This window comes from Rhinolophus sinicus, linkage group LG09, assembly GCF_036562045.2.
Source record: "Rhinolophus sinicus isolate RSC01 linkage group LG09, ASM3656204v1, whole genome shotgun sequence".
Classification (NCBI taxonomy): domain Eukaryota; kingdom Metazoa; phylum Chordata; class Mammalia; order Chiroptera; family Rhinolophidae; genus Rhinolophus; species Rhinolophus sinicus.
This window is the reverse complement of record NC_133758.1, coordinates 49,657,201-49,681,864: the sequence shown is the minus strand read 5'-3', so window position 1 is coordinate 49,681,864 and position 24,664 is coordinate 49,657,201. Positions and strand designations below refer to the sequence as shown.

At 37.6% G+C, this 24,664-nt stretch overlaps 1 protein-coding gene across 16 annotated transcripts in view; it reads right to left on the bottom strand.

Annotated features, from left to right (window-relative positions):
• The window catches only part of PTPRM (protein tyrosine phosphatase receptor type M), an 809,264-nt gene that overhangs the window by 461,500 nt on the left and 323,100 nt on the right, over window positions 1-24,664 (bottom strand). For all 16 annotated transcript variants that reach the window (XM_019755746.2, XM_074340345.1, XM_074340346.1 and 13 more), the window contains exon 5: window positions 23,400-23,515. In XM_019755746.2, coding sequence (XP_019611305.1) covers window positions 23,400-23,515 — 116 coding nt within the window. The remainder of the gene's footprint in view (window positions 1-23,399; window positions 23,516-24,664) is intronic.

The following is a 24,664-nucleotide window of genomic DNA, read 5'->3' as shown; positions in this document are numbered from 1 at the left end:
GATGCAAAATTAAGTGTGCGGAAATGTCTTATTTTTGCCCCTTCAAGGTATTAATTATCTTAAATTAGCTCAACAGGAAGAGAGAAAATGCATATGGGAAAATGCTTTATTTGGCTCCCAAACTATCAACATTTGATCTTTCCATAACACTTTATCCTTGTTTTTATGCTTGGCTAGGGAACAAAATTAACTCACACACTACTCTATTACTGACCTCAAATTTTATATGAACAAATAAACAATTTATCAAGAATTACATTAAAATGTAATTAAGTATTAGTGTATTCCCTAAGGAGCAGGTCTGAAGGACTAGTCTAAGCTTTACCATGTTCCTCTGAATATACAAAAATCAAGCAGAAGTAGATGCTTAATATTACCTGATACTGAAATGCAACAGAGCAGTTCCTCTCTACATGCCATAGTCCCAGGACCGCACAAAGCAGGCTCCACCACTGGTGCAGTCTGGTCTTACACTCTCCTTGCTACATTAAGTAAGTCCTTAGTTATGCACAGTTGGAAACCCACTCTGTACTTCCTATAGTTTTAAGTCCAAAGGAAGGTTACAGATTTTAGTTCTATAATTTCTTTTACAATTATCAGGAAAGACACTATCTTTTAACATGTTATTTGCAAGTATTAAATAGAAAACAATGAGCAGAGACCTTGAGGTTACTGCACCACGCCAAATGCTATGTCCATTTACTCACCCAGCAACCAGTTTTGGGTGCCAACCTTGGAAGTATAGGCTTGAATACATAATCACAAATGGTGGCCAGAGCGGTGAAGGGACAGACCAGGTGGCTGGCAGAAATCACAATGTGGACCAACGTTAGACATGGTGGCCATGGGAGGCCAGTTTGGAGAAGTGACATTGGAGCTGAGATCTGAAGAGTAAGTAGGAGCTAACCAGGCAAACGGGGAGGGTGGGAGAGGTGCATTCTAGCCAGAGGAAATAGTACAGGAAGCCCAAGGTGACTAGAAAGAGCTGGAAGCTTTGGATGTACTTAAGGCAGCCAGTGGAACTGGGGAGGTAGACAAGCGTCTGTGCATTCAGGGACTTATAGGCTATATTAAAATGTTTTTTATTTATAGGTATGAAAATGTTAGGGTTACAAAACAATAAAACTCATCTGTATTTCTTGTGGATTTATATTATGCAAAATCTTTAAGAGCTTTTATCTGTGATATATGTTTTGACAATAGGTCCTAATGGACACGAGTTTGGGAGTTAGACTGACCAGGGTGCCAAACCTAGCTTCAAAGTGACTGACCTTCCTAGAGCCTCCCCTGGCTCAATTTTAACAAGAAAATGATACAATTCACTTTCAGTGCTGTCTTGAGAATTTAGAGATCTGTGCAGGGAAACTGGCATGCTGACTGGCACTACACATGACTTCAAAGAGAAAGGCAGACAGACTGTCAAAATACCATCTTTTACTGATGAACCTGATACTGCAGAATATGGCTGATGTGCACTAACAATGAGCTTGCAACACTGAAGTACAGAATGAAACGCACTCACCACACAACCACAGGCCGCACTAGAAAACCACAAGGCCTTCTGTAGGATGGAGGAACAGGGTTCATATGGGGAGTTAGTTTCCGAAGAAGGGGTGGGGCTGTGTATGCTCAGAGATTCCTTCCCAGGCAGCTCCTGCTTAAGCAGAGCAAAGGCATCAGGAGTGCTGCACTAGTACAGTTCCTGCCACAGGGAAGGAAACATCAGGAGTGCGAAAGAAGAGTTCCATCAGTATCATCTCTAGCATTATCTGTCAAAACAGCCTTGTTAAGAGTTTAAAAAGTCATAATTCAGAATGTGAAGTTACATAGATTCCTTACATGTGGTGTGTGTGTGTGTGAGTGTGTGTGTTTATTAAATCCTCTAAATTTGGTCTGAAGAGAGCACCAAGAATTTAGAAAAACAAAACAGAATCAATCCTGTATTATTAATTACAGTATTCCTCTCTGTATTGCATACATTGTCCCCCATCTTCTCCCCCAAATAAATAATCAAATTCTACCCATAGGAGTAATCTTAGACCTACCATTCTATAAAATTAGTTTGTCTTTTTTAAAACTGAAATAAAATCAAATCTTCAGCTTTGAGGGAAAAAAAAATTAAGCCCTAAAGAAAGGGGGAAAAAATCATACCTTTAAGAATTTGTTTTGCTTATTAATGATAACAACAACAAAAGGGTTATCTACTTATTTATTTACTTACTTGTGGCATGAATCTTATAAGAATATACTTCTATAGCAATCCTGTAATATCTGTCCTAATAAAATAAGCCTGTCTCAAAAGAATGTTTACTCAAAAGAATTTTAAAGTATGCACTTAATGATCCCTCACAACCATTCAAGGCTGTACTGAGGGCCCTCAAGTTTAAGAAAACCTCCTTTTTGAATTTATACATATGCTGAGAGGACTATTACTTGACAGTTGTTATCTTCATGCCACAGATTCGTCCTTTAAAATGAACACCTTCAAACTAACAACTCTACACAACTGTAATGAATCACGTCATGAACTCTCAGGAATAAGGATTTTTTGTTGTTGTTTTTTGTTTCGTTTTGTTTTAATCCTATGTATTTAATCACACCAAAAGTTAGATTTAGCTTCTTCAAGAGAAATAGTACGTAGGAAGGAGAGACCAAGAGCTAACTAGCAATCATTTTAGCTTAGGGTCCATACCAAATTATAAATCTTACTCAAATCTGCAGGTCACTTTGTATTAAATCATTCACATGTATATGAATCCAAGAATTCATTCAGCCAACACTTAGTAAAAATGTTTTATGAGATAGGCACTCTATCAATATACAGGGGGCATAGAATTAAAAGAATAATCCTTTACCTAACTGAATTTATAGTCTGGTTAGAAAAACAGACAAGTAAGCAATAATACCGTGTTTCCCCGGAAATAAGACCTAGCTGGATAATCAGCTCTAATGCTTCTTTTGGAGCAAAAATTAATATAAGACACGGTCTTATATTATTTTACAATATTATAGTAAAATAAGACCGGGTCTTATATAATACAATGTACGATCGGGTCTTATATTAATTTTTGCTCCAAAAGACGCTTTAGAGCTAACTGTCCAGCTAGGTCTTATTTTCGGGGAACATGGTAGTTACAGTATAGAGCAATGAACTGCCTAACACAGCAAACCCAGGAAAAGGGGACCTCCTGGAGACGGGTGTGAGGGTTGACTTTGTAGAAAAGCTACTCAAGGCCAGGCTTGAGGATGCACAGGAGTTTCTCAGGCAGTAAAGGAGAAGAAATGGAGCCCAATAAGCAAGAATGCTACAAGAGTCAAGAGCGAAGACAGCATGGAACCATAGAAGAAAGTAAAACTGATACAACATGGCTAGAACAGGAGTGCTTCCATGAACAGCAGGTGATGAGGCTAGAAAGATAAGCACAATATAGATTGCATGAAGGAAGGGCACATGTTGACGATTACATTTTATCTTGATGCCAGGAAAGGAAGGATTTTAGGCAAAAGGGTGACATGAATACATCTATGGGTACAGTAACAGACTGAAGGAGAGAGTATGGGAGCCTAAGTGATGTCAAGGGAAACTGGTTATATATTTTTCACAAATCATAGTAACAAAGGACAAAAAGAAGGATGAGAAAGAGGAAGGGAGGATTCTAAATATATTTAAGAAAAAAAGTCAACAAAAAGTGTGTTATATTGCAATAACATCTTTCTTTTCTAGCAGACTATAAGGTCCACAAGGTCAAGAAACAGTTAACTCATTGTATGTACATAGGTGTACAAGAAACAGAACCCAGTAAATACAGAGGGTGCCAAAAACTGTATATACATTTTAAGAAAGGAAAACTATTAAAATTGTAATATTCAACATATACCAATAACAAAAGATGAATACAAGTCATGCTTGACTTCTGCAATTACAAGAGGTGCTCAAAGTGGTTACCATCAGCATCCAGACACTTCTGATTAAGGCAAACTACTGCTTGAGCAACATTGACCAAAGTGTCCACTTGTATACATTTTTTTTTTTTTTTGGCACCCCTGGTATTTGCTGACTCTAAGAATCACAGCCTCAGGGGAAAACAAATATTCCAAAGGTAGAAGAGAAATATGAGGTTGTTAAATTAACAGATTTATAACCCCGACTCTAATATTTGGCAAGTCTTTATTTACAAAAGGAAGACCAATAGAGAAAATTAAAAGTACATTTTAGAGGTTCTCTGTGTCTCTCAGTCAGAAACATCACCCACCTATTGTGATTGTGGTAGGCAGCAGAATGGCCCCCAAAGATAAGTCTATTCCTTAGTTCCTAGAAACTGTGAATGTGTTGCTTTACACAAAAGGGAGTTTGCAGATGTGATTAAAATAAGGATCTGGAGATGGAAGATTATGCTAGATTAACCAGGTGGGCTCAGTGTCCTTACAGTGTAGGAGGAGGGTGGGAGGGTCAAATGCAGAAGGAGATGTGACCACCAAAGCAAAGGTTGGAGTGATGTGCTCTGAGGACGGAGGAAGGGACCATGAGCCAAGAAATGAAGGTGGTCTCTAGAAGCTGTAAAACGCAAGGAACAGATTCTCCCCTGTAGCTTCCAGGAGGAACCAGCCCTGCCACCACCTTACTTTAGGACTTCTCATCCGCAGATCTGTAAGATAACAAAGCTACTAAGTTTGTGGTAATTTGTTATCTCAGCAATGGGACACTAATAAAATGACCATCAGGATAATGAAAAAGCCTAGGGCTTTTCGAAGATGTACAGTCATGAGCTGTTTAACAATGGGGATACATTCTGTGAAATGCATCATCAGGCAGTTTTGCCATTGTACAAACATCAAAGAGTGACTTACACAAACCTAGATGGTACAGCTTACTGCACACCTAGGCTCCATGATTTAGCCTATTGCTCCTGGGCTACAAGCCTGTACAGCATGTTACTGTAGTGAATACTGTAGGCAATTAAAATACAATGTTAATTATTTGTGTATCTAGAAAAGGTACAGTAAAAATACAGTATAAAAGACAGAAAAATGATTCACCTGTATAGGATACTCACCATGAATGAAGTTGCTCTGGTGAGTGAGTGAGTGAATGGTGAGTGAATGTGAAGGCCCAGGACATTACTGTGCACTTCTGGAGACTTTATAAACACTATACTGAGGCTACACTAAATTTATTAAAAAACAAGATTAAATCAAGAAAGAATGATGCAATCAAGAAACGCAGTAAACAGGAGATGTATGAGGCTGCTGCACCATAACATGGCACACTGTTTTAGAGCACACTTTGTTTTTGTAAGTAGAAAGACTACACTCTAAAATAACAATTAAAGGTACAAGATAGGAAATACATAAACCAGTAACATAGTTGTTTATTATCATTATCAAGTATTAGGTACTGTACATAATTATATCTAATTATGCCAATGTTTACAGCACCATTATTCACAATAGCCATAAGGTGGACAACAACCCAAGTGTCCATTGATAGATGAATGGATAAATAAAATGTTGTCCACACATACAGGGGAATATCATTTAGCCTTAAAAAGGAAGGAAATTGTGACACATGCTACAATATGGATGAACCTTGACAATGTTATGTAAAGTGAAATAAACCAGTCACAAAAGACAAATATGGTAAATTCCATTTCTATGAGGTATCTAGATTTGGCAAATTTACAGGGACAGAAAGTAGATGGAGGTTACCAGTGACTGGGGGAGAGGGTGAAGGGAAGTTATTTCTTAATGGTTTTAGTTTCAGGTGATGGAAAAGTTTTGTCAACAACAGTGGTAATAGTTAACACAATTTTGTGAATGTACTTAATGCCACTCAATTCTACACTTAAAAGTGGTCAAAATGGTAAATTTCATGTTATGTATATTAAACCATCACTATGTACTGCAGTTCAAAAGCATAAACTCCAGCTTTTGCACCTACATTTGAAGACTACTCTGAAGTAACCTGGTGTACAGGTAAAGAAAGCACAGGCAAAATACACTTGGTGAGCTGAATGGAGAACGGAATGGGAGACACAAAGCAGATGTCGTATGTCCAAGCAGGGGCAGAACACACGAGAGAAAGGCTTTATTTAGGTGGGGTCGAGCAAATTCACAATCCAGACAGCAGAGGATTATAGATGTCTATAAGAGAATAGACATACCTGTACACTTCAGATCTACACAAAATATATTCTTAAGAGAATGAAAAGGAAGTGATTTTTAAATTCAAATATTTACTATAGAAACTTATTGTTTAAATACAGGAAATAAAAAAATACGGACATTTGAAAAAGTGTATATAATCCCATCACTTAGAGATAAATATTTCGGGATATTTCAGTTTGCTTTTTCGGTTCTGTTACACATTATTTTATTCAAATAAAATTTGAAACGGTGGTCCAAAATATATAAAAGGTTTTATTTCTTTCATTAAACTTCCTGTGATATCTGTACAATTTTTCATACCATTAGATCGTTTCAAAAACATGCTTTTTAATGTTTCCCACTTTATGGCTAGAGCGATTATTTATGTAAAATCTCCCTATTGCTATACATTTAAATTATTTATATTTTTCACTATTATAAATGATTTTAGGACAATCCTTACTCCCTAAAATTATTATATTAAAGGGAAATAAAATTTTTAAGGATTTTTAAATAACATAAATGCTCTACAGCAAGTTAGTATCTCTTTACAACAATTTGTGTTTTTTAACGAAAGTTCAAATGGTTCCTAAGATCAAGTCATTTGAATATTTTGAATATTACAAACAGATTAAACAGGACAGAGAATTGACCTAAATCACTGACCTTTTCTTACTAATATTTCATAAACAGTACATAACAGAAAAAATCTAAAAACAAACACACAAAAACTTCACCTTATCTTGGGAGAAAGATCAAATATTCAGAAGAATATTTTTATTTATTTTGGTGGTACTGTATGGCTTCCACAGTGTAAATTCAGTTATTCTCTTACTACATAGCATTTTAAAATTAAATGAATCCCATTTTTAATTTTATCAACTATGATAAATTCCCTGTAATATTCTGAATTGCAGTCTACACTGACCTCTTTCCACAGGACAAAGATATTCCTTGAAATTCACATCTTCAATATCCATAAGTGGATATTTCTAAAAATGGAATATGCAAACCAAACTAAGTAAGATTAAGTGTGCTTAAGATAATTTAACTGAAGAGCATGTAGCGCTACTAAAATGTACTCGTATACTTAGAATTAGGGCTGCATGGCACTATTTAAGTATCTGTAAGATGAATCATTTGAATGACGCATATCACTTAAATTTGTGACATGTCCAGTATTTCAGACAAGCAGGGAATTCCACTTTGAAAGCACGAGCTAGAATAGCTGACTAAAGACTGTCAGCTATTGAGGACTTAAGTAAGATGAATGAAGTGAGCAGAGAACAAACCACGGAAGTCTAAAGGAGGCAGGAGAGCAGCAAGAGAGGGTGGGAAGACTGAGAGAATAAAGGAAGAAAGCGGAAAAAGTGAGACATACAAAGGAGAAAAGAGGGGGGAAATAGTGCAAAGACAAAGTCATGAAGGAAGGAACGCAGAGGCGCTGGGCGAAGTGATAGGAGAAAAGGGGAGCATAGCAGAGGAAAGGCTCAAAAATCGAAGAGAAAGAGATGGAGAGGCACAGGAATGAGAGCAGACCAAACGCCCAAACACGTGAGAAAGACTAAGTCACATGGGGAGAAAACAATATTGAATTGGACAATATTCTTTTTCTTTGAAATCGTGACATTTATATTGTAATAAGAGTCCCCTTGTTTCTTGATGCTGAAAAAATGTGTTATATCCAACAGTGACTTTACGTTCTATGTTAACTCAATTATCAGATAACATGCATAAAGAGGCTGGGTTAATGGAGGAGAAATGAAGGGATGTCCTCCGAGTACTGATAGGGGAAGAGAGAGCTCACCCTTCACTTTGTTAGTGTCAAATCCTATTTCTGTGCCATTAGGAAAGAGGAAGGCACAGCGTTTGTGGCCACTGGCCAGGCATCAGGCATATCGCTTATGCTATCTCCACGGACAGGAGGAGAGCGACATGGACAAATGCCGGGAAAGTTGGGTGGGCTAGAAATCTGTGAATGACCAGAGTCTGTGGCTGCTTGTCAGCATAGAGGTGGAAGGACATTTCTGGAGCTTTGACACAGGTTATTTCTTTGGTTCCAACATATCTAGTAATGCCTTTGATAAAGTCATAGATTTGTTTGTCAAATGTATAGTTGATAGTTAACCAGCACATGAATGAATAAAATGGGAAAAAAGTAAATGACTTCTACAAAGCCTAACAATGAATTTAAACCAACAAGATAAACATCAAGCAAAATAAATGTAAACAAATCCTGTACTTCCTTCTTGTAAAATCAGACTTTACAAGTAAGTAACTGAAGATGTGACTAAGGAGCACTGTCAACACTTAAAGGTATACAGGGATTGAAAAGTGGAGGTTTTTAAAAGCTAATTCAATTTTTAGTTGTCTAAATAGAAATAAAGTATCTGGAGAGGTGGTGCTGGGCGACACCCCCAGGAGGCTGCAGAAGGCCGCAATCCCTTGCGGCACCCTACTTTCTGAGGAGCATATGAGAAGGCTTGCTCAGAGGAATGTGAACAGGACATTGAAGCATTTATCTTCTCCACAGGTGAAGAGCTGGTAAGCACCTGGAAACAGGCAGCTCAGGAGGGAAGAGGGCAGCCGCCTTCCAATATTGAAAGACCAGGCCTGTAAAATGGGAGCGGTACCTGAATGTCATGGCCATGAGGCTTGGTAACTATCTGAAACACTTGGGGTAAAATGTGGTTCAGAATTCAGGTTTGTTTTTAATTTTAAAAAAAAAAGTGTATATACTGTGTATTACGTGATGCCCCCAGGAGAGCCTGGGTCAGCACCTCATAACCGGAAATACTGATATTTCTGCACCAAAACTTAAAAATATTAAGTATAAAGAGGAAAAACAGAGGTCATAAATAGCTGCACGTCACTTCAGTCAAGTTTGAGCAAATGAATTACAAAAATGGCAAGTTTTGCTACTAAATTAGGTATGAAGAATTGTCAGTTTTTAGATTTTGGAATAAAAGAGTGATCTCCAAGAATGTACACAACTAGTGTTACCCACCTGCACATACAATCACCACCCCTCCACCACACACACCCCAACATCACTCTGCCATGACCCGCCACCACTCTGCCAGTTACCTGTATAGAGCATATAAACTGTATTATAGATGTTGGATTGAGGTTTGCAAAACAAGTTGTTTACTAGTAGGGATAAGACTATGGCCACACACGTGTGAGACTGATAAGAATGAAGTAAGAAACATGTTTTTGTGTGAAACTGAGCATAACAGAATTGAGTGATAAACACGTTCACCAAAACAACTTCTGGTTATCACCTAAGACGTAAACAAGTCCAACGAGAAGAGGATAAAAGCAGAACACCAGCAATGCTGTGCGCAGTCCGACGGGGCGCTCGGCTAAGATCCTCTATGAGGTGCAAGCTGCAAGAACTTGCAAGTTCTTCCCTGCAAGACCAGCTCGCCTCAGACCCGTCGTGGGCCCGGTCATCTCCCCCGGACCAGGGACCTTCACCACCTCAACTGACTCTGGGACTTGGTTCGTTATTAAATTCTATTCTATTCTGTATAATCTTCTGTGCTTACCAGAGCATTGGCCTCTGGAGGGATATTGGCTCCCAAATAAAGCTGTGTTACTCTATCTGAACCTGTGTGCTGGGACTTTGTTCCCCACTCGTGTCACGAGTACCATGTAGGGACATAGGGCCCTGCGGAGGGGTTAACTGTCCCCTTGACTTTCAGGAATAGACTGAAATATGGTGACTGCCTTACAGGCACTCGCGACATTACCTCGACTCCAGCCACATTGGGCTCCCTGTGTCCCTTCACCACCCAGACAAGGTCCTCCCTCCAGGAATGCTCTCCCCAACTTGTCCCCATAGCTAACTCCTTCATCCCTTCCAGTCACAGTGCTCAAGTGTATTCTCAGTGACCCTAGATTTAACACTGAAACCTGCTCCTGTATGGCACTACTTACCCCGCTCCTGCCTAGCTTCTCCTGCATGCCACTGACCACTTTCTAGCACACTGCATGGCTTACTTATTATGGCATTGTCTAGCCTCCACCTCCTGTGAGAATACAAGTGCCACAAAGGCAGGGATCTCTGCCAGGATTTTTATTTCTGTTTCTCTAGCACGAAAACCTTGCCTGCTGCGTCCTAGGGAAGGCTGGTAGTAATATGAAAAGGGATTTAGGCATTGAATGGGTGACTAAACAAATTGATTTTTAAGACGCCTTTTGGTCCTCCGATACCATTCCTCAGGTCAGAATTAAACAGGGAGTTGCGGGGAATAGCGACCAGCTAGTTTTTTCTGAGGCAAGAAGGTGTGAAAAGGCACTAGCGTCCCTTTCTCCATGACAGGGATGATCAGACAGGGCAATGCGTTTAGAACCGCCAGCACTCCTGAGCATCTAGGAGCCAATGGGGAAATGTTGTTATTCTAGCAGAGCAAAATGATAAAAATGTACATTTGGGTAGAGAGAGCGAATTTGTCAGCCAGTTTTCTCTCAATGTTCACAGGGTTGGAAAGAGGCAGTCCAGCCAAAGACGGGAGCTCTATGTTCTTAATAACCGCATTACAGCAGGACGATGAGAAATCACCAAGGGTGGGCACTCCGATCGCTCTTTACAATATTAGAGTTAACTGGCACAGAGAGCCTAGAACACAACTGTCGGGAACAAAACTCCATACTCCATGCGAAGCGTGATGCCTGAAAGTCCAAGGTTGTTAGAGAAATTGCTGACCCATCTTAGTTTAACTTAATGAAACCACCAATAATGGCCGTATCTGAGAGGAAATGACCTTAATGGAATAAAATACAGCTTTTTATAAAAGCACGAGTATCTTTAAACACGCATGTATTTCAATTTAAGCAAGCTAGAAAAAAAGTACTGATAGTTATTTAAATTAGGCTTACAATCTTCTTTATGCAGTGGACTAAATCTAGGACTTCTAAATGAGCAGTCATTTACCAGCAAAAAGATACATATTAAGTCTTTCAGAAATAGTTTCATAATAATCAGAGCAATGATTGAAAGAAATTGAGGTCTGGGAAGGTAGCTGCACTTGGAACAAATTAATCAATCCCCAGGCATTCTGTAGTTGCTGTTAGTGCACAAGCTTGGAGGAGATACGGCCAGTTCCTCAGCTGTACAGGTGGGGATCAAACTGCACTGTTATTTTATTCAACAGGGAAAACAGTCCTGATTATCCCACTTTCAAATATGCTCATTTGTAAGGTACTGATTGAAATTCTTAACACTGGGATCACTAATAATATTAGCAGGGCATGGACTAATTTTGTTTAAAACCTTTTATGTAATCTAAATCTAACAATAATCGAATACCTCAACAAATCTACTTTCTGGAGCTCATATAATTTTTTATTTCAATAACCAAGATAGTACTGACCATTGCTTTCTAGGCTATAACCAAGTTGAAAATTTTTATCAGTTTGGAATATTAGAACCAGAAGTTCTTACTTGTATTATCATACACTATGAATATATATTAAGTATACTTTAATTGGCAAATAGATATAAAGACAGTCAAAGTAATATGCAGATATCTAAAGTAATGTATTATTTGAACACATAATAGTCTTATAGACATGTTAAAGTAAAAAATTGATTATGGGAATTTAGAACCTCATTGTAATAGACAGACATACCACGTTTCCCCAAAAATAAGACCTAGCTGGACAATCAGCTTTAACGCATCTTTTGGAGCAAAAATTAATATAAGACCCGGTATTATATTATATTATATTATATTATATTATATTAGACTCGGTCTTATATTATAGTAAAATAAGATCAAGTCCTATATTAAATTTTGCTCCAAAGGATGCATTAGAGGTGATTGCCCAGCTAAGACTTATTTTTGGGGAAATACGGTAGTCCATTTCATATTTGTAATACTTGAATAATATTATTTAACTAACCTGTGTTTAAACTTTATTTATAAATTCATCCAAATAATATAGGCTATACACAATAAATGCAGTAATTAGATATATCAATGAAATTAGAAGTTCTTTAATCTTAAAATCAAATACCCACCTGATGACTGGATTAATTCAGCCCCATCAAACTAAGGAGCCTGACACCGACTGACATTTCCTGTTTGGTTAAAGTTTGGGTTTGGAAGGCAAGGACTTGAGCCTGTTTATTTCAAAACTACAACAATGACACTCTAATCTGAGGAAGATGGCAGTGCCTGTGTAATCATTCATGATCTAAAAGACTAGGCTCGTCATAAACATGGCTGGCTAAGCACATCACTTTTCCAAATCAATATGCCTTAAAATACATAACTCTTTTTGAAAACACAGTTGAAAAAAGATAGAGATGAAGATAAAAGAGGCAAAAAGCCTGGTAGTTCTGAATTGGAATTGGAATTGCCACTATGGTCTCAGGACATGTTTTATTTTTAAATGTGCATATGTGTGCAAACATATACATCCTAGCTCTGTCTGATGGGAAGACCCGGAAACATTAAATAGCAGTAATGAGTACCTCTGTGGTCAGATTATAATTTCTAATTACCAGTTCCAACTAAAAAAGAACCAGGACTCCCTGGAGAAATGGCTGATCCTAGGACACTGAGGTGGAAAATGTAAAAATGTAAGCCTGGGACATATTGTCATGCTAGAAAGCAAGAAAGCAATTTGAGATGGCCCAGGACAGGGTTCACCCAACCTTAGTAAGCCCCACTGGGTAGGGGTGAAAGATTTGAACAGTAATAAAGGTAATAAGTGTGATTAATCAAAATGTGTTTAAATCCACAAGTTGATGGTAATGACTATGGCAATAGTGACAATAATACTAAAACCTCCTTGGTCACTTTTAGGGGATTCCAGTGAACAAGCTCATTATTTTGAAAACTTGCTAAAAAAGACAAAGCATCAAGTATTTGTACCATCTTCCTTTTATGATTTATATACCAGGGTAACCAAATAGTTGATATGAAAGAACTTTACATTTCAGAAGTATTCTATCTATGAAACAAAGAAGGACTGATATCATTGAGCCATTCTGCAACCCAATCCTTAATGAATTCGTAATCTAGGAATAATCATCAATGGCAGGTAACATCACAAACAGAGACATAATTTGCTAGAAGCACACTACTAGTCAGAAGAACACATTAAATGACACTGTCAGAAGGCAAAGAGCAAAATTCAAAATGTGGGAAACTATAGGACAAGCACAGTTTCAACAACAACCACCACCATAAATGGGGAAACAAGATGAAGAACCTAAAGATACAAAGGACGTATGACACTCATCATCCAGTTGCAAAGTATAAACTTTACTGCAATCAGAATTCAAACAATCTGCTAAAAGGAATAAAGTTATAAGACAATCAAGGAAATGTGAACACTGACTTTTCTAGGGTTTATACAGTTACTATTATTATTATAAGGGCTCTTCTCTTTTAGAGCAGGGGTCTGAGGCTAAATCCAGCCCCCTGACTGTTTTGTACAGCTCATAAAAGCTAAGTACGGTTTTTACATTTTTTAAATGGTGGAAAAAATCAAAAGAAGAGTCACACCTTTTGAAAATGAAAATTACATAAAATCTGAATTTCAGTGTCCATACGTAAAGCTGTGTTGAACACAGCCACACTCATTCTTTGTGTGTTGTCTGAAGCTGCTTTCCTACTATAATGGCAGATCTGAATAGCTGCAACAAAGACAACTGGCCCGCAAAATTTGCTATCTAGCCCTTTGCAGGAAAAGTTTGCCAATCCCTGTTTTAGAGAAACATTTACAAGTTAAATTGATAACATGACTGAGATTCTTTCAAAAAAATCACGGGGGGAGCAGGTGGAAATATACATGAAGCAACTGGCCACATATTGTTAGTTATTCAAGTTGGATGCTGAGTATATTAAGTTCATTATATTATTCTCTCTACCTCTGAATATATTTACCATTTCTATAATCAAAATAAAAAGAAACTTTTCTTCAAAGAAGCAGTTAGAAAATAAGCTCCCATTTTTGCATTTTTGAATGACTATTTTAACTATAATTATTTTCCCAGGAAAACAGATGGATTTGCTGCTGGCTTATAAAAACTCCAATGATATATGAATCAAAGAACCATTTTGACAACATGTCATTCACTTCCTGCAAAAGAATCAAGTCATTTATATGGTAAAGGTACCACCATAGTAGAAGAGAAAATACAGTTTGGCGAAGGGGGCCATATCCTAGGGGTAGCAGCCTTCTTTTGCAGCAACATTTGCATACCTAACAATCACATATCTAGCTCATGGTAAGTGTGTAATATACATTTCTTGAATGAAAGTAATAATAGGCTTCCAAATTTTAAGAAGAAACAGAAACTCGATTAATTTGTCATTTGTCCTTTGTGTTTAGTGGGCATCACTTCTTATAACAGACAAACAATTTTATTACACTTGGACAATAGCCAATTCCTTTTCCTTTGAATGAGGGAATGAAGACTGGCATTTTTATAAGTAGGAGAGATGCAGAAGAGAATAATGATCTGCTTTATGATTTCAAAGTTCACCCTCTGTAGGAACTTCCTGTCTGCCACTGTGTGCCAGCCAGAGATGTCTACGGCTTTGTCTCAAACTGGGTCATGCTAGAACTAAACGCAGCATGATTTGTTCTCCATTCCACTTTTATGCTCCAAAAGATATTTTTGAAATTAAAGTCCATTGAAAGTTGTCAAGTTTTCTTTCCATCTCAAGAAAGGACCTAAGTAAACTTTCCTCTCTCTTTTCTAGGTATGAAATTCCAGCTTACCAGACTGAGATCTTCTAGAACTTTCAAGGCCACTTCTAAGGTACATACGTAAACCTCCTAGCTAAAACATTTTCCTTTTTTTCCTCCCCTTCCAATAAAAAGAGACAGAGAAGGAAAAAACTAGCGATCCTAATAGTGTCCAAACTTGTCAGGACCCTTGTTCAAGACTTGGATCACTAAAAGGAGACAGACGAGGCAGAGTATTAGTATCCTAAGCCCGCAATCACCAGAATTCCGGAGCATGGCTATCTCCGTCTTTTCTTCTTATGACAGCTGTAGATTCTTGAAGCAAGAAAAATAAATGAACATTTTCATGAATATGATTTTAAAAAACCAACAGAATAAATGTTTTCAAAGGATTTATGGTTCTTGGGTCCAAAGCAAGCAGTCCTTAAAATTACTAGTTGATACCTTTCCCTTCTACCCTCCAAATTGAACCATCCTGACCTGTACTTTTCAAAGTTCACTTGCACATCCAGGCCCAGAGACCTTTAGATTGCCATGGAGGAAAAATCCCACTGCTGCCTTAGCTTTACCTGGTGCAACCTACTCAGACCACCAGCTGCTTATGATATCTTTTTTGACTGAGTTAGGTAATATCACAAAGTAAAATTTATTAATTAACTTCTTCCAGAATCTCCCTAGACATGTAATATGGTTTCATCAATGTAAAATAAATCTTTACCTTTAAATTAATGTAATCCAAAATCATGCTAAATTAAAACACATGGTATATGCTTTGAAGGCTTTTGATGGTTTCTGTCTGAATGTTAAATATTGTATTATATATATGGATATTTAACTGACCAAAATAATAATGAATGTGATTGCAACTGCTCAAAATTTGAAGGAGCAAATGGTTCCTATAGCAACTAAAGACAGTCCTTTATGTGCATTCCTGGTATTTTCTATGATGTTATATTTGTGCTTTAATATATATGCTGTAAAATACCCAAGTTAAGCTTGCCCAGGGAACCATAATTTTTCTCCTTTTCGAATCATTTTATGGAATTTATATATAATAGCAAAATTGTTCTGATATACAGTTGTGATTTTTTTCCTCAAAATCTAGAAGTGAAACTAAAAGTCACCAAGAAAGGTTGAGCATATGTATATCCTGTAATACAAAAGCCAAGGCAACATTCCACTCACATGAATATAATTTTAATTTTAAATTCTGAGAAAAGCAATGACTTAAACTATACATGGTATTTATGACTCCATGAGGAAATATCTGTGTCCCTGGCTATGTAAGAGGCATTATGGTTAAGGATGTAGCTTCTGCATTTAGATGGCTTGGTTTGAAGTCCAGCTCTTGTTACTAGCAATGGGCCACTGAGAGCCTCAGGTTCTTCTATAAAGAAGAAAGGGTATATAAGACAGTTCTCTTAGGGATCAGTTCAGGGGAAAAAAAAATGCCTGAACATAACCTACCAGAGTACCCAGCATGCAGCAGTGCTCAGCAAATGGAGTTGTAATTACTTTATTTCAAACATATCTGTTGAAGTCAATAATGGACATACTATTAATACAATTTCTAGCTTATTCATTCATGAGCCAAACTCTATAGTAGGTCAGAAGAGTTATTTCTATAAGAATCATTTTAAGTTACAAAAATGTCAAGATTTTCCTTTGTCCCTCAAAAAAAAAAAAAAAAAAAAGCCTACAATTATCTTAGTTCAGAAAAGGAATGTGAGAAATTTATTAGGTTGGTGGACAATACTTCTTCACAATTGGGTAGCTCATACCCAGTTAAGTGGAATTATATATCAAACTCTCAACAAAAAAAAGAAGAAAAAAAAAAAGAAACAAACCTCTGGGCCAACAACTAAAATTGATTGATCCCAAGTGAATATTTTAGTTGGGATCCAAAAAAGTTTTGATCCCAAGTGAATATTATTTTTTGAAAATCAAGGTTCCCAAATTAATAGCTCATACTGAATTATATTCCATATAAAAAAAAGGAGTGCGGTAGGTTTCATTCATCAGTTACTATGACACAGGTCTGTCTGTTGTCATGTGGAGAACTCAAATGGATTAATAGAGGTATATGAGGTCTTATGGCAAGGAATTTTATTTTTGAAGGGGAGATTTAGAGAACAAAATTTTACAAAAGAGAATACAAATACTGAGGAAAAGGGTACAAGAAATGAAGGCTTAGGAAAGATGATACATTGAAGACATTTGCTTCTGAAATTACTCCAAGTCTGAGTGATGTTTTTCTGTATATTCCGAAACAGCAGGAGATACTACTAGGTTTTACAGGTCACTCCTCTCCTCAAAGACCATCCCTTTGAAGATGCACCATAGGCCTAAAACAAGCATCCCAGAATGATAGACAGTGTTTGCCTGTTTCGTGTGCCTGTTTTCCTGGTCCAGTTATGGGCCTTTGAGATTTACCTGGAGGAGATACATGATTTGATCAGGCGTCAGTGAGCCAAGTGCCATGAGCAGGTATTTGCTGAGCATTTGTTATGTGACAGGTACTAGTCTAGATGCTGTGTTGCAAACTGTTTCTTAATAGAGGACTCCACAGTAACACCATCTGATTTATTTTTCTATTTCTATGAATTGATGTATGTTATTAAATCACTTTGAAATGCTATTCTGGTGCGTGGCTTCTAATAAACACCAAGCTCTGTTTGCCAAAAGAGTAAAACTCAGCTATATTGTACTATGATGGTTCTAAAGTTAACAGGTTTGTGTTGTTGTTGTTTTCCACAAGAAATCTGAGAATATTTGGTTAAAAGGTCAATATTATTTGAAATGCAAGGTTACTCAGTGACAAAATTTACTAATTTGTAAATAAGCAAAAAACAATTTATACTTATAATTGACTTCTACTAGCAAATGGAGTTACCATTAATAAGTATCATAATAAATACATAATATATGACTGTGTTAAAGCTTCCGACTTTTGCTGGGCTTCCGTTTTCTCACTAATAAAATGAGGAATTTAAGGTGACGATGGTTCCAAATTCAGATGTTACATAACTTTGTGATTCTAAAAAGTAAGCCATTTAAAAATCACAGAGGCCTCTCAGAAATATCAAGAGTTAGTGATTATTTTCCAGGTTTCTTTCGCCAGCTGATTAATCCTTGGCTTGATCGAAGCTGCCATTCATTTACTGTAGAAAAGGCAGCTCTACTGTCTCCTAGCTTTCTGCCATTTGCCCTGGAGACTGAACCACTTTCATTTCCCACCGACTTCTGAGTTTGAAGTGGTAGTTGAGGGCTGTAGACTGAATGTTTGTGTCCCTCCACAATTTATATCATGAAACCTAATCCTCAGTGTGATGGCCTTGGAGGTGGGGCCTTTGGGAAGTGATTAGGGTTACAACTGGTCATGAGCGTGTCCCCTCCCTTCCCCTTCATGATGAGATTAGTGCCCTTATACTGGGATTACAAAGGCAGACATCTCTCTCCTCATGTGAGGCTACAGACAGAAGAAGGCTGTCTCCCGGCAGGCAGCGGCCCTCACCTAGAACCCTGCCCTGCTGCCACCCTGATCTTGGACTTCCAGTCTTCCAAACTGTGAGAAATGAATGTCTGTCGTTTAAGCCGCCCAGTCTATGAGAGTTTGTTACAGCAGCCCGAGCTGACTAAGACAGTAAGATGAGTAAGGAATGGAGGAGCCTCTGCAATGTAACAAAAATGAATTGAATAAAAGTTACAAAGATGCCCAAACTGGACCAGATGCAGAAGAGGGAGAGGTGCCCATGTTCCCTGGAAAAGAATATGCACCAGCCATCTTCAGATTTACAAGCATCAGTACTATTTCTGGTGATCATCCTTATTATTGAAAGGCTGAAACCGGTATTAAATTAAAATTTTATTTCTCAAGAAAAAGAAGCATATGTACGAAAATAAAATTTTAAATATTTAAGAAAGAACTTAGTCATTTTAATTCAATCATACATGGCTTAAAGGGTCAAGGACTGCATAAAAATATATAACTCAGCAACTGCATCAGCAAATAATACATACATATAAAAAAGAACACTAAAATGCCATTTTCTCTTCTCAGCATCTTACATATATACTCTATTTTCAAACTGTAGGCTCCACAAATAATTGGAAAGTTAATAATCACAAGAAATATGGTCATGTTTTGAGTACTTGAATGATTTTACAAATACGTTCCATTTGAGTATTTCCATGGTTACAGTCCATATTGTATGCATAAATTGCCGTATCTGATAGCATATAGCAAGCATCTTCAACAAAGCCATTGTACATCAGTTTTGTACTATAAAGAGTAGTTTTATAGATGCTGTCTTCCTACTGTACATTGTCTGGGAGGTGTTTTAAGTACTTTGCAGCTATAATAATACTCATGAACTATGTTTTATTTTGTTGTTCTGTATTCTAGAAAGACTGATTCCACTTTGGCAATAACCTGTGCGGCCCACAGATGAGACAGAAAAAACATAAGCAGATGGGACACATCTGTTAATCATAAACATTTCTTCATTAGTGTCATCATCAGATTTACTTGTATTATGCTTTTGTGAAAGACTCTGACAGTATCATATTTAATCTATATTTTAAACAATCCAACCACTGGCCATTTTTCATAGAGGTGGATCAATATATACGTGAAATAAATATGGACTTTTGTTGGGTCAGGATGGCTCCTTGAGGTTAATCATGTAACGCTAGTCACATCCAAGTTCTTCTAATGAAGTGGGAAGTGCATATCATCTATTCACCTAGCACCAGGTACGAGAAGACATCATAATATAGTGGAATTAATCAGTGGTAAAGTGAAAGTAAAGACACAGAGGTGTACTATTCCCAGCTATGCCATTTACCTTTGTGACCTTGGACAATCCTGCACCTCAAACCTCTCATCTACAAAACAAGCAACAAACCATTCAATACACCCACGAAACTGTGCAAAATGACTATGGGAGAATTCAAAAGATGGTAACACAATTAACACAATTTACTGCAAATGATTATGCTCCCAAACACTGATGTTCCCCAAATAAAAGATATACTCTTAATTTCTAAATCTTGACTTATTATTACAAAGATTTATATTATAGAAAACTCTTAAAATATTTTTTCTCATTCAATGTTCTGCCTGGATCTCAGAATTATTTTGAGGATCCAAGTGAATTTATATGCAGAAAGGCATTTTTGAAACTGCTATAGCATTAGTGTAATAAGGAAGAAATGTCCGTATTGATACCTCTAGACTAGCGACAGCTAGTCCATGATTCCAGGTTTGCTTCTCCCCACAACTTCTAAAGAATGGTCTGAGGTGAAGGGCTGGGGCTCAGGCAAGGGGACAGGAGGGCTCCATGACCCCATCAAGTGCTGCATGCCTTCCTCACAGCTGGAAGCCACACCTCACTCATGCAGGTTAACAAAGCCCATCCTTGCAAGAATGAAGCACACTATTCTTATTTCATCAGCTATCAATAAAATAAACATCTCTCCACACAGTGCCTATCCAACCAGAGGAAATAAATCATTTAACGGTAAAATTATTCTAAAATCAAAAAGATTCACAAGGCAAATAGCATACCAAGTCCAGGACAAACTAAGTTTCACTTAGAATTTCAAAGTCACAACAGTTCTATGTTTATCATCCCCTTCTGGACACGACCACCATGTGGAAATCTGCAGAGCAGTATCCAGTCACCGATGACAAGAAGGGCGAGAAAGAATGGAGCGATAAAGAAAGGCATTAATGGATTGACTATAAAAAACAATTTATCAACGCTATGAGCCAATTTAATAGAATGAAAACAAGAGAGACATAGTACAGGAGAAGTTCAACATTAGAGTCAGATCAAGGCTACTGAATACAGGTACCAGTTATACCTTATGTTTGCCTTTTTCTTTCCTGACTCGGAACACACGTTGCACTTTGTTTCAGATGTGGCAGGGGTGGGGGTGAGAGGTGTGAACCCTGGGCACACACTGGAATCACCAGGGAAGCCTTTAACAAAATACTGAATGCAGGGCCCCACCCTGACCTATTAATTCAGAGTCCCCCAAAACAGTAGCTACTAGCTTCCTCCTTGCAATGTGATAGATCCTCTTTAAAACACAGGCTACCGCTTTGAAATAGAAAGTAGTTACAGATCCCCAACCCCCAAGGAAATACTCAAATTTAAGCATGAGTATCCCAACTCCAGGATATTTGCAAAAACATAAAGAGCAAATTGTATCCTCATCTTGCCTGAAAATTCTTGGAAATACCTAAGGCTCTGTTGAGGTGAGAGCTTAGACTTGGTATTGTATTCTCTCAAGTAACATTAACATAAATATCAGGAGTAAAAATAAATAAATAAATAAATTTTCCATGAAAAATTAAGATTTCTAGAGATAAATCAAACATGACAAGGATGGTTTCAGTTTTAAAGGGTAGTTAATGCATTGTGAAGAATGCCAATTAAAAATGTCTGTCTCATCAATTACCATAGAGAGTCAATTTTGATCAAGTTTAATAAACAACCGCTAACTAAGAAAATAATTCCCAATCTCTAACATCAAGAATCTAAAATAATTGAAAAGTGGGATAAAGAGAAAGGTTGACTACTGAAGAACAGGGTCAAGCACAGGCTTCACATACTGCAAAAGCTTTTAAAGTAGTGATTACACAAGTAATAGAGAGAAGAAAACAATAAGGATGAATTTGTAGATGCAATTCCTGTCCTCTGAATACATTCCTCCTTCCTGGCTAGGGGACACTCTCATGGGGACAGGAGGATATAAGAAAAGAGAGTGACATCAAGGAGAAAGGTGAGGAATGATGCAGAGGATCCAACTGTATTTAAGAAGCTGCCTCCACCATATGACCCAGCAATCCCTCTCCTGGGTATATACCTCAAAAATCTGAAAACATTTATCTGGAAAGATGTATGTACTCCGATGTTCATTGCAGCTTTATTTTGTGGCCAAGACATGGAAACAACCAAAGTGTCCTTCTGTAGATAACTGGATAAAGAAGATGTGGTATATATACACAATGGAATACTACTTTGCCATAAGATGAAATAGTGCCATTTGTGACGACATGGATGGATCTTGAGATTATTATGCTAAGCAAAATAAGTTAGACAGAAAAAGTCAAGAACCACATGATTTCACTGATATGTGGGATATAAAACTGAAAGCAACAAAGGAACAAGACAAACAAATAAAGAAACAACAACTCATAGACACAGACAACAGTTTAGTGGTTGGTTACCAGAGGGTAAGGGGGGAGGAGGGTGGGAGATGAGGGTAAAGGGGGTCAAATAAATGGTGATGGAAGGAGAAATGACTCTGGGTGGTGAACTCACAATGTGATACATAGATGATGTATTACAGAATTGTACACTTGCAACCTATGTAACTTTACTAACAATTGTCACCCCAATAAATTTTAATTTTAAAAAAAGCCACCTCCAGAACATACTCCCCACTTGTCAGCACACTGTTGACTAATAAGCAATAGCACATTTGGCTGTCTGCCATTGTCCCCAGAAATGAAGGAATAAAAATGACCATTTATTTTAGTTGTGATGATTAAAAGGGATACGGAATTTAAAAATTATAGAGTGTCACGCAAATGTGACACATCACAGTCATTATTACTGCAGAAGAAGAGGTGCAATAGGAGGTGGAGAGGTGATATGTGCAGAGGAAAGTCAGCATGCCAAAGTGGAAGCCAATGAAATGAAATAGCTACACGGAAGGGTTAAAACATGAGCAGCTCAAGTAGCAGACAAAATAAGAAATAATTAAACAAAACAAAACAACTTTAGGATCTGTAAGGAAAGAAGGGGGGGGAAAATCAACACTAGTCAGGGTGAAGAATGAGCTGCCTGAAGATCAATGCTTAAAAGGAAGAAACAAGAATGAAACTGGAGAACCCTACTGGGGGGAGGGTATGAAACCTAGAGCCTAAGGTAGTGGGTAGCCTCTGGTTAGAGGGCACAGGTCACTCAGCCCCATTCATGGTCAGAGTTCCTGAGACCATGAATCTATCCATGAAAGTATTTGCAATGCAAAATACACATGGTGAAATTTGAAGGATTATAAAACACACAAATTATGATTACACTAAAAAATGTCTACTTAAATCTCAAAGGTGAAAGACGTGTTATTAACGTCTAAGTTTAGGCTTATTGCTGTGAAATTCAAATTACAAAGAGGCCCATAAACGTACATTTGCGTGTGTCCGTGTGTGTGTGTCTGTGTGTGTGTGTGTGTGTCTGTCTGGATTTTTCTCTAGAAGAAGAGTAGGGAAAGGGAACTCTATTTTGTACTTTAATATATTGCTCTGAAAGTAATTTGACAACCAGATCTTCAAAGCAAAATGGCGAAGCAGACACAAAGAGAAAAAAGCAGAAATTCAAAACAAGGCTGTAACGAACAATAATTAGCCCATCTAGTACTCTTAGTAATCTGGCCACTTAGTAATCTGGCCAGTAGGGACCCGGCACTAACCCAGGGCATGTATCCTTCCCCGGGATTCTCACTGAACTGGTGAAAATGAGTGACTGTACCTGTAACCAGAGCCTGTCGCCTGCCGCGGTCCTGCCGATGGCACTGCACTGGAAAGTGGCAGACTGGCCGGCATTGACTTCCACATTCTGAATCCTCAGGAAGTGGGGTGTTCTGGCTACATGGAGAAAACAAGGAAAGACATTAGAAGTGGAGATCTGTAACGAATGTGCGTCTTTTTGAACCTATCTGTAATTTTCGGCCTTTCCATTATGTTTACCTTTGAAGAAAATCATGCTTTTTCCTATCAGAGCTTTAAAGACGCCATTATGATTATGAAAGAGGTCATGGAAGGCTTTGGTGCGCTCTGTAAAAGAATAAGAAAGCCAAGTGTTCTGGGATAGAATCAAACAGAAAGAAGATAGTTTATTGTTCCTGCTGTGCAAATTATCACAGCTCAGCAGTCTTCTTGTAATAACAGATCTGTATTAATAAAGATTATGCTGAAGCCTAATTGATGTTTTGAACAAAAACATATTAGATATTTATGCTAGCAACATGAAAAGAACAGTAAGAAGTTAAATGATGTTGTCAAGGAAACTTTTTAAGCCAAGTACAGAGCTGTACATAATATATATTTTAATACAACTAATTGGTATGCAGCATTACTAGTGTAATATTTCCCAGCTACCAAAAATACTATCCCTGTAGACAGACTGTGAAATTACGCTGGGACTGCCATAGCATGGCAGTTTTTGCTGATTCTTATTTCCAATTCAAGAGGAAAGAATGACTCCAAATGCTAAACAGCATTAAGTCTCATAACACATATCGTCCATAGGGAACAGCTGTTTAAATAAAGGATAATTCCATTTGATCAGAGAAGCACAGACCAATTTCTGCAGCACACTGAAAACATGTCAAGGAACCGGAATGATAGGACAGGAATTAAATTTTATGATAATTCCTACTTTTAGAAAATAAATTCTCTTATAACAACAATGATAGACTGGTAGAGTGGGGGGGGGGATGTTAGGGAATAGAAAAGAAGACAGCAGGGCTCCAGTATTTTCTGTGACAGATGGAAAAATCTGGACAATAACTAGGATAAATATTTTCTGCCTTGCCACGTTTTCCCCACTGCCAATGTGTTTTTAGGCCATGTCTAGACACTTTCAAAGAATGGTGCCCCATGACTGGGTACCGAAGGATAATAAACTAGCACTAATATTAGCATGTGCAGACCAGAATTTGGAATGGAAGTGGGTGACTCTCCAAGAACAAAGAAAAATGAACTGTAATATCTATCACATACAAGAAATCCCCA